Genomic DNA, 11,683 nt, shown 5'->3' with positions numbered 1-11,683 from the left:
AGCGATCCACCGACACCGCCCCCTCTGGGCAGGCCACCGTCCAGAGGAAAAAGCCGTTGAATTTCTTCATCCTCGGTGGGGCCCACACAATCAAGAATGCCGCGTACGCTTATTCTCCATCTGTTGCCAGCTCGCATTGTGAAAGGGAACCTTCCATTGCCATTCATGCTTCCGGGCTCAACCCTCCCACACCTATAAAAATGCCCACATCCATCCCATTTCCACATCAAACACACAAACTCATTCTCCCACAATCTCTTTCCACTATAGCTGTTCCATCTCCTCCCATCATATACTCCACATGGCCTCTTCTTCTTCTACTAATGTTTTTGCAATGTTGCCGCTATTACTATTAGCTTCCTCTCTAATACTTGCTTATGCTGCTAATTTCTACCAAGACTTCGATTCCACATTCGGCGACGGCCGTGTCAGAATCCTAAACAATGGCGAATTACTCACTCTCTCCCTCGACAAGGCGTCCGGCTCTGGATTCAAATCCAAGAACGAATATCTCTTCGGAAATATCGATATGCAGCTGAAGCTCGTCCCCGGCAACTCTGCCGGCACCGTCACAGCATACTATGTAAGTTTCAATGCCGCAGTGTACTTTTCTGCTGGTTTGGATGGACAATTGAATTGAAATACAATTTGATTCTATAAAGTGGAAATAACCATATTCCACTATGGTCATTTCTACTATGGCGAATATGATTACTGCAATTGATTCAGTTGAGCATCCAAACATAACCTTATTACACTACAGAGGCATGTAAGATTCTCCAGTACATTGATTGCAATTGCTGTAAGCCCATATTCATTGAAGTGATTGCATTGCAGCTAACATCACAAGGACCAACATGGGATGAGATCGACTTCGAATTCCTGGGGAACCTTAGCGGAGATCCTTACATTCTCCACACTAATGTGTTTACACAAGGAAAAGGAAACAGAGAGCAACAGTTCTACCTATGGTTCGACCCAACTGCCGACTTCCACACATACTCCATCCTCTGGAATCCCCAACACATCATGTAAGCCGTCCTATTTTCTTAATCTCTTCCGTCTTTTAGCTGCTATTATTGAAGTGATGGGGCTGAAAGTGATAACATTCACCCATAGAAAACTTTTGCTATAGATGTTTTGGATTGGGTCACATTTATTAAAATGTTCTCAGATCAATGGCTAGTTTATTTTTCTTACATTTATCTTTGTGGCCCACCTTTCAGATTCTCTGTGGATGGAACCCCCATCAGAAAATTCAAGAACATGGAGTCGAACGGTGTCGCATACCCGAAGAACCAACCAATGAGGATCTACTCGAGTCTCTGGAACGCTGATGACTGGGCAACCCGTGGCGGGCTGGTCAAGACCGATTGGTCACAAGCACCCTTCACTGCTTCCTATAGAAATTTCAATGCCAATGCATGTGTTTGGTCTTCGGGCACGTCTTCATGCGATTCAAAGACTCAGTCCACCAACAACGGTTGGCTCACCCAAGAGCTGGATTCAACAGGCGAAGAGAGGTTGAGATGGGTTCAAAAGAATTACATGATTTATAACTATTGCAGTGATTCAAAGCGGTTTCCACAAGGCTTCCCTCTTGAATGCAACAACACCCAACTGAATTAAGGAGAGAACCAAAAATACAAATCTACAAATTCAATTCATTCATTTATGTATTTTATTTCTTTATTTCTCTTGTAAGCAATGATATTTTTTTCCCATTATTTATAACAAACGAATAATCATCTTCTTTTAAGTACAAAATTGGGAAATCAGTCTCTCTCATCAATTGGGACTGTCCACCTACTGGGCCCCACATTGGATTGTCCCTGGTCTCAAAAGTAGTTCCGATTGGATGATCATCACCACCCATTAAATGGATATTTTGGAGCTTGAATGTGGTGATTGGCCTGTGTTATTTTTTGCCGTCTATTTGGAGGCTCTGGGTCTAATGGTTAGGATCAATCAGATCAAAAGCAGGAATTGAACCATGGGGAATTTATGTGACGCTGGGATGAACGTAATGAGGTCGATCACCGTCTTCCTAAAGGGGATAACTACTCCGAATCCACATAGCTTATCTGGACTCCTCACGATTATACTTAGGATAGCTACTTCGAATCCACATAGCTTACCTGGACTGCTCATGGATATATCTTGAATCCGCAGTGAGGAAATAGAAATAAAATTTTTAAAAATTCATAAATTGATTGATTGCCCTGAATAAACGAGTTTATAATCCTTTAAATAAGGATACTAAGCCTCGGAAGAAATTTAGGAATTAAACTACAACTTAAACTCCTAGAAATCGTGACTTATCATAAATAGTAAACTTAATATTTATAGAAGTTCATGATTTCTACCGGGCATTATGATTTTCGGCCATAAATAGTGTCCTATTTGGCTTAACCATGATATTCTCCTATCTTTTAAAACCACTTTTTATGTTGGGCACAACTTTTAAAACTCAAAGTATGAAAGAGTTATAATCAAACTAAAAGTTAATATAAAATTAATATAAATAGTAAAAATGAAAATAAAATGAAAATTTGACCATGGAATCTCACAAATTCATAGTGGGGTTGAATGGCCAAAGTAACTCGTCCTACCCAAAATAATATAAGGCACGTCGGATAATTCATTCTGGTTTGTGAGATATGCCCGTTTTAAGGTCCCAATGGTCCGGATAACTTCCTTGTCCGCGACCCGCTCTACATCAATCGGCCCCATGGAGGATGATCCAATCTGATCAATGAATGGTCAGCTGGGTGAGTCATTCTAATAGGGCTCACATGCAGAGACTGCTGCATGATCTGAACCATCCATGTTTTGGGTGTTGTTTCAGATGGATCACACTTAGATAGTAGTATACTAACTATTGATTTATGAATTTGAATGTGAGTTTTTTCTTTCAACAGCTCTGATTCATCTTTAACTGTCAATGATCAAAACTATCTATGTGGCTGAGTATTTTAATGTCCCATTCACAATAGATCCATGAAGATTGACCGTTCAGAGCATCTAAAAAACCCTCACCACTAAATTCCAACCCCATTCACTTCAAGACTAGAGAAATGATCCAACACTGTCGTTCGGACGGGACACTTGAACTGTCTAATTGATCAATTTGAACCGTCTGTTAATTTCATTACACATCAGATCTTATAAAGTATTGAAAAACCCAACACGTGAAACTACCTGACTTGGAACAAAACTCAGATGGATGGACCTACTAGATGAACGGTCCAATCAGCACACCTATTGCCACATGTACGGTGTGGCTACCATAAACCGGTTTCAAAACTACGATTGGTTTGAAAGTTTGAACAGGTCCTAGTATTGTGTCTTGGGCTGGTCTGCAAGTGGCCACACCCGCCCATCGTTCCAGCCCTATGGCTGCCCATGATCAGCCCTGGCCCACTCATTATCAGCCTTAAAACTCTTGACCAGACTCTACTTACTGGCCTTTATCCTCAGCCCAAATCAAGCTCAGACGGGTGGGGCCCAGCTAGCCTGGGTCACGTCCACCCTGCTTGCAGCAATCTGCCTCAGACTAGGGCTGTCAATGGGCTGGGCGGGCTCATCAGGCCTTCGATTTTTACCTAGGGTTCTCAATGGGTCAGATCTTGATCGGATCCAGTTGGATCCAGCTCAAGTCTGAAAATCTATTGTGGAATTCGGATCCGACTCGGATCAAAAAGTTGATATCCATATCTGATCCACTCATAAATAACTAGCTCTATTTCCGATCCAAAAATTCATATAGCCATCGAATTTGGGTCAGATGTAGGTTTGAAGCCACTACATCACAAATCTAAAAAATATATAAGATAATATATTTAATTTAGCAATAAAATTATGCAATTTAAATATTTTCAACTTGAATCATGTAGGAGTATTGAAGTCTGAAGAGCAGATGTGGAACAACCACACAGAACATACTATTGTGGAAGTCGAAACAGCTAAAAACTTGAAGCATGCAATTGTGGGGATCCGATTGGATCTCACTACTACATCCAGATCTTACCTGAATATGATTCAGATTTATTTTTGTAAACCTAAATCCAACCCATTTAATTAATTAGACATATTTTAAAATCCAACTCCGCATTATATAGATTTGGAGCGAACCAAATTTCGAATTTGACTTGCTACATTAAGAGCCCCAGTTTACTTTAGGCCGCGCTTGAATTGAAGTATTGGGCTGGGCCCAGACCTAAAATTTAACCTAATTTATTAGCATGGGTAAACCACGTAAATTTATGGTGAGCCCAACAAAGTTTACTTAGTACGATAAAAGCATACCAAGTTAGTACGCAATCCGATTTTATGAAAAGATATAGTATTATCTTTTAAACTTATTAACAAATAATAAGAACTCAAAGAAGAAATAAGGAGAAAAGATTTTATATCTCAAGTGGGCTTAGGTTTGGAGTATGCATGTATAAGCTTTTGGTGATCTTTGGTTTAAAGTATGAATTTAATAATTGTTGAGTAAAAATCTACAAGTTCATAAGTCGGTTTATGAAATGGAACAACTCAACAGTTTGGTAAAGCTTGAGCCCGTGAAACCCGAGCCTGATAAAGCTTCTACATCCGAAAGCAGGCTGACCTTCAAGAAAGATAATGCAAATGCAAGGACACTCGAAAAGCTTCTAAGCTCACACAAGTGGTTGAAAGACTGACCTAATCCATAGGTCGGCTAAAGGACGATTATGGATCGCCTATAAACCAGCCACATGTCGATTATGGATCGACCATAGCTCAGTCGTAAATCGATTATAGACCGGCCATGGTTCAGTCACAGGATGATCACAGACCGGCCCTAGATCGGTTATATATCGGTCACAGATCGATCATAGATCAGTTACAGGACGATTACAGACCGACCGTAGCCCGGTCATAGATCGCCATAAACTAAACAACGCTCCTGGCAAGGTTAAAATGGTTCAACACCCAGATGAAGGGAACACGAACCTTCTAGCTTATTTAACAGTCGAAAATGGTGAATGCAGATATGTCGATCAGGTCAGTGTCATTCATTCCCAACTCGGCACCTGCCTTGAGATCCGACCTAAAGCCGAGCTATGGATCGAAGGATCTTCCTAAGTCTCAAAGATCTTTAGAAGATAATATCAAATCCCGATGATCGCAGGATCTTGCAATCTCGAGAAGATCCTGAATCGTAACAGATCTCCAAGATATCAGGAAAGAATCCCCAAACTACGGGATTCTTTCTCTCCTATAAATGGGAGCTTCTCTAATGGTAAAAGGTACGCAAAATCTCTCTCTCTCAAAACCCCTCTATATTATAAGATCCAGATTCCCAGCCTGACTTTGGCATCGGAGGGTCCCTTGCTCTAGTCAAGGTCTCCTTTGTCTTATTCATGTGCAGGTACTCGAAGGTCTAAAAAGGGTGGACCGGATTTTTGCATCAACGACAATTATATTAATATCTACATGCATCGTATTAATATAATGGATATGTACATTCATGCATCTTTTAATGGATGCATATAAGTGCCATTATAAATACAAATGTAACTTTATGAGGATACATGTAAGGCCCGTATCCTAGTATGTACTGTTCCTTAGACATCTGCAATCCTCCTCGTTGAATTCCGGTAACCTGCGATCTGTAGACAGCGTTTGCAAGCGACCCTAAGTCGTACCCAATAGATCTGAGTCGACTTGACCCGAGACTTGTATTATTGCGACCGCGCCGTCGCCGCGGTTCCAACGCCGCGTCTTGTGCATCGATGCGATATCCGGACCAGGAGATGTGGGCCCGCGTTTATCTCATAGAAATGTCGTGCATTTGCAATCCCGAGAGAATCTCTAGAACCCATCCCATCAATCAATCAAGTCAAATCAAGTATACAACCCATCACACCCATACTTGCTGGGGCCCACCTGATATTTTGATGCATCTGAAACTTGGACTGACCCCTCCACCAAGTGGGACACACACAATAGATGGACTGGATCTCTCAAGTGACCCACCTTGATGAGAAATATACAAAAAGAAATAAAAATAATAAAATAAAATAAAATAAAAGGGACGAGGAGGAGGTGACGTCCTCCCTGAACGTCCAGAGAGGGCGGTGATCATGGCCACACCATGATGTATGTGTTAAATCCACACCATTCATCCATCTTACTAGCCTCATTTATTGTATGGTCCCAAAAATCAAGCCGATTAGAAGTTCATGCAGGCCATGCCACTTGGACAGTGAAAATTGTACTCAAAATACTTAGATTTTTATGGGGCCCACCTTGGTGATGAAAAGTATATTTGGGCCATTTATCCACTCCTTCAGACCATTTTAAGTCATGAGAAAAAGAATGAGGCAGATCTACACCTTAAATGGACCACACTATAAGAAACAGTGGGAATATCAATCCCTACTATTAAATCCTTTGAGTTCTACTGTGATGTGTAACTGCCACCAAAGTTGGGTCAGCTATTAGACCATGGATCCAACTCGTTACATATATTTTATATCCAAGTGGTCCATCATTGAGACCATCTATGTGTTATGAACCCCACCCCCACCCAACGTATGTACCTTATATCCATGTCATTCATCTAGTGGGTGGTATCAACTATGAAGTTGTTTGTTGTACAAATTGTTCATGGGACCCATAATTATACAAAATATAATAATAGTAATAATAATAATAAGGAAGGGGAATTGTATGCTTACCAATGAAAACTCCCTGGACATAATGTGATGTATGTGAAGCCCACCTAGGTGCATGTGTTGTATACCCACACTGCCCATATTTTCCAGTCACTTGGAAAGTGGGCCCACCCCCTACCCGTGGACACAAGATGAAGTAGAACTCAATTTTAGGTGGGTCACGCTATAAGTAGAAACAATAGTAATAACCATTAGAAATTCTTAGGCTCTAATGTGCCCTTATATGCTGGGATGCTTCCTTGACTATGGACTCCACCTTGTAGTATGATGTAGATTCATGTCATTCATCGGTTTATCCTTATCATTTTAGGGTATGGTCCCATAGACTAGTCAGATCCAAATCTCATGCTACGAGAGCAATATTGATCACTTGTCCACCGTTAAATGTTTCCTGGAGCTGCGGTAATGTTTGTGAGAAATTTATCCATTTATTCTCTTTAACTGATCATGGACCACCTAATATATGTACATGTTTTACCAGCCATTCATCTATTTTGATTAGATCATTTTAGAGTGTGGTGCTGCCTATATATTTACTGCAATCTACATCATTTTCATGGTACCCATTGTAATAGTTATTCCTCATTTAGACCGTCAGTTGGTAGGAATCATGTGAATCACTACACTATAGGAATTTGGGATCTTAGTTGGCCCAACTAGTCGTGTGAATTGGTGAAAGTTGTGTGGGCCACCACACCATGTGAGTGCATGATTTTTATAGCCCACCTAACTGCATGAAATTGGGGCAACTATATGACTACTTGTTTAAGTGGATTTATGATTGTTGTGGCCCTTAACCATATGATCACTGACAGGATAAATGCCAAGTAGATTTGGCGAAATGATGTTGAATATATAGCTTATAAATCTTATGATCATGCGTAACATGAATAGCTGTAAATCATGTGGGTATGTGGGGAATGTGTGGCCCAACCATATAATCATGTAGTGCTTAGGTGACTGTTAAGCTATGTGAAATTGTGGTACTGGCCGCCTGACTATGTGAAAGTTTAGTAAAGTGGTTGCCCCATTATGCGAGCTATGGTATAATTAAAATAATAATAGTAATCAGTAATCATCTCACCTTAAGTCTCTTATTATGACAAGTAAAGCGACATTTCTGTGGCCACTCAACCATATGGACTTCTGATAATGGAGTAGTCATAAGACTATGTGGGCATATGAGAATTGTGTAATTGCTTAGGCTCGTGGACTATGCTGATGGTGTAACCTATTCTGTATGTGAACTTAGGGTGTGTGTTAGATTAATTATGGACCCTACCTTGACATGAGTATTGCATATTTCATCATTTATTTATTAGGCTAGCTAAATCTAAAATATGATTCCAAATTGACCTAGATCCAATTCCTAAATAAGTCAGACGATATGAAATAGTATTAATTGAACGTATAACTTTCAAACACTTGTGAACTCACTCAATGTATGTATTTTATTCACACTATTTAATTATTTTGCCAACCAAACAGTTTGATGATGGAGCCCGTTGACGTGTGCCTTGTGCATCTGAACTGTTCTTCTTTGTACTACCTTAATTTATGTAAGATACCTATACTATCTACTTGTTGGGACCCACCGTAATGTTTATGTGTGGACCCATCTGCTTATAGTACCATTTGGAAGTAGGACCCAAAACGTAGTATAAGATAAACCCGCATTATCCAACCGTAACTAACTCTTATGTGTATAAGATAAACCCGCAATATATCTTATGAAGTTTACATGTGCCTTCCAAACCATTGTAAAACTACTACAATAATTATTTGTAAATCCAATCTACTAACAACCCACGTGAAGGTGAAGTTCACTACATTATATGAGTTTCGCCAGCACCATTCATCATGTGGCTCATTTACTATATGTTATGTCTAAGCCTTTCATCTCATAACCACTTGGTGCATGTACTTTGTGTCACCACCAGTCATTAACCATAATGCCCAGTTAGGGTATAACCATGTGGTCCCAATAGAAAAAAATCATATCGGACCAAAACCACTAATGGAATATCTGTCTTACGAAGGATATGGTGTAACTCTTATTACAATTAATGCTCGTGATTATGATAGTTATGAATGATATTAGTGATGTCAGTAATTGTGGTTAATAAAAGCATGTGATTTAATACTGGATTAATGTTGTTCTACTCCCTAGCATACTAAATTTATCTACTTAACCATGTTAATATTGATCATACTCATGTACTATGGAATGATGGTATGTGCAAGTGTACTTCAATACATTTGTTCATGTGTAAGACATGTACTCTTCAGTTTAGTCACATGATCATGGATTGATATAGTTGATAATGGCATATGATGATTATACATCATTTTTGCGTTAAAGGTTAAGCAGACCCTAAACTCATGACATTATATGCAAACCACATGCACTTGAACGTATTCTTTATCATGGTTGCTTGAATTCATGTATAATCATGACATACATGATGATCCAAAAATACCACGGTCATGCCGTATAACATGAGTTGGATCTTAACGATGAAATGTACATATATGATGATGACTTAGGTTATCCCTGAAAATGAACGGGACACCGAAAGTGTGGAAATAGTAGGGGATGATGTGCCTCTTGGGTTAAAAGTCCCTAAACCCCTATGCTAGCTAGGGTTGCCTCACCGTCGGGCCGAGTGGATACATGGGTCATGGATTTGACTCCCACTGACGAGGTCAGGTTAAGAAGAGGTGGTTCCAACCTGCTTAAGGGCTGAGGTGCAAACAGGGGCCGGTCTGACTCGCCGGCGAGGAGAAGCGCGAATGAAGTCCGCTACTGGCATGACGGGTGGAAGTCCACTGCAAGGCGGGTATGTGAGGTCGATTACTAGTGTCTGGTGTAGAGGTGTTGACTACGGTGTTTCCCATAATATACAGTTGGCGGAAGTCCACCACAGGGCGGGTATGCGAGATCGACTACTAGTGTCTGGTGCATGGGTGTCAACCATAGTGCTTTCTAAGATATACAATTATGATATTGTATGACAATATGATGATGATGATGTGATTACGGATGCGTGTAATATGGTTATGGCTGTGGTAAAGAAGAAATGAAAACATGACTTAGTGATGCTGGTAGCATTGACTCAGAGTATTACTATGATGCATATGCATTGCATTGGCATTGACATCATACCTTACGTGCTACACGCCTTTCACATATATGATTTCTTTATAGTATATTTATCTTGCATGCATGTAGGACACACTACATACCCGTGTGTAGTTGTAACATCCTGGATTTTCACTGTTTTGGATTTCCAAAAATCCTTGAATTTTTTTTATTAATTAACTTATAATATCACTTAAATGATCAATAACACTTAATGTTAGTCTATACAGGGGTGAAGCCAGTAAAGAACTACACAAATCCGATTAATCAATCGTCGGAAGCCAACGAATCCGCCCGATCACTTGAACATCAGGTGTAGCGTAACGTCCCACCCAACCAGAACGGTGTCCTGGGGCGTCCACGTAGGATTTGCCACAGGACCGCTTGTTAAGCCACTCATAGTGAGGTAGCACAAATAAATTAGACCAAGATTAACTCAATTGAATAGACCAGACGAGCCTTGATAGAACCTGGTGTGGGCCTCCAAGCCAGATGGCCGTTTACACTTAGCGACAGCCCGTGCGGGCTATACCGCGATATGGGAAGGTCAGAAAATTATAAAAATTTAAGAGAGCATAGATCTCACTGGGCTTGGGGACCATCGTGGACCACGGACCCAGTGGACACCTAGAAGTGGGATCTGACACTGACTAAATGCACCCCACTTATGCCGGGATCGGAATCTGGCGCTCGCAAATGAAGCTGAGATACATGGCTATCCAGCCGTCGGATCTCTTCTACATTTTCAGAGAAGGTCTAATGAATTTTTCTACACCCGTCCACAAACTCTGGGACCCAATCGTGAAACGATGACCGTTGATCGCAAATCGAGCCCGTGCGACCAAACTCCATATCCGATCGTCCCCAAATTTTGTGTGGCCCTTCATCGGGCCATGGACCAACTATCCTATGAATTTCATAACCAGAGGGCCACCATAACAAATCCAATCACTGGAATGGACCCCAGAAGGCCATTTGAAGATCGGAACCGTTTACTCAAACCCCATAACCGTTCATCCGTTTGTTCCTAAATTTTATATGGCCCCTCATTGGGCCATAAGGCACGTACATACCAAATTTGGTGGCCAAGGGGGTGTTGGGTCCACCCCAAAGCCAATGAGAAATCCTAGAGGGCCCAAATCTAACCGACCCTTCGCTAACTAATCAAGGCTAGCATGACTAAATTAAAGATCTAACCGGGGCAGAGTCAGATAAGGCCCGGATCTTGAATAATAGACAAAATCAACCCCATTACTCTTTTAATCTAAAACCGACGGTTTAAAGTGATCATGACCAAATATCCACTTCCACTGGTTATAAATAGGTCACCCTATAAATATAGTTAATCCAAACCCTAATCACTGTCCACAAGAAATCTCAATACTTAATTCATTCTAAAAATGCCTCGATTTTTCGAACAAGCTCTAGACCGCTCCTTGGTAGGCCATTAGTTTCAAAATTGTATAATAATATTCGTCTTACTGGGCTCGACGTCCATCGCGGGAGTCGGACTCGGGTAGTGTCCAGAACCGCTTAACTTGAGCCGAAGGATGAGTACATGAGAAGCGCAAATACCCTAAAGAAAGGATCTGAAACTTAAGTGAATTGAGTCATCCACTCTTATGCAAAGTTAAGGATTTTTGACCGTCGGTTTGCGACCAAACTTCACACGTGGAGTAAGGATATTTCCCTGCTCATATCGGTATAGTCGTGGCCCCGATCGACCATCGGTGACCGTTGAACAGATTTCTAATCATATCTGTCGATCGGCGCATCCAAATGGCGGGCCGATCATGTTCATACGTAGATCATCATTAGGGCTAACTATCCTACG

The 11,683-nt window shown here is 40.9% G+C and overlaps 1 protein-coding gene across 1 annotated transcript; it reads left to right on the top strand.

The window, feature by feature from the left end:
* The first annotated feature begins 206 nt into the window (after nt 1–206).
* LOC131217213 (probable xyloglucan endotransglucosylase/hydrolase protein 23) lies at nt 207–1,767 on the top strand. Its single transcript, XM_058212060.1, has 3 exons — nt 207–583; nt 838–1,031; nt 1,227–1,767. Exons 1-3 carry the CDS (start codon nt 302–304, stop codon nt 1,627–1,629), a joined length of 879 nt encoding a protein of 292 aa, XP_058068043.1. The 5' UTR covers nt 207–301; the 3' UTR covers nt 1,630–1,767.
* Nucleotides 1,768–11,683: the final 9,916 nt, after the last annotated feature.

This window comes from Magnolia sinica, chromosome 10, assembly GCF_029962835.1.
Source record: "Magnolia sinica isolate HGM2019 chromosome 10, MsV1, whole genome shotgun sequence".
NCBI lineage: Eukaryota > Viridiplantae > Streptophyta > Magnoliopsida > Magnoliales > Magnoliaceae > Magnolia > Magnolia sinica.
Note: the sequence above shows the minus strand (reverse complement) of the source record. Positions and strands in the feature narration are given on the sequence as shown.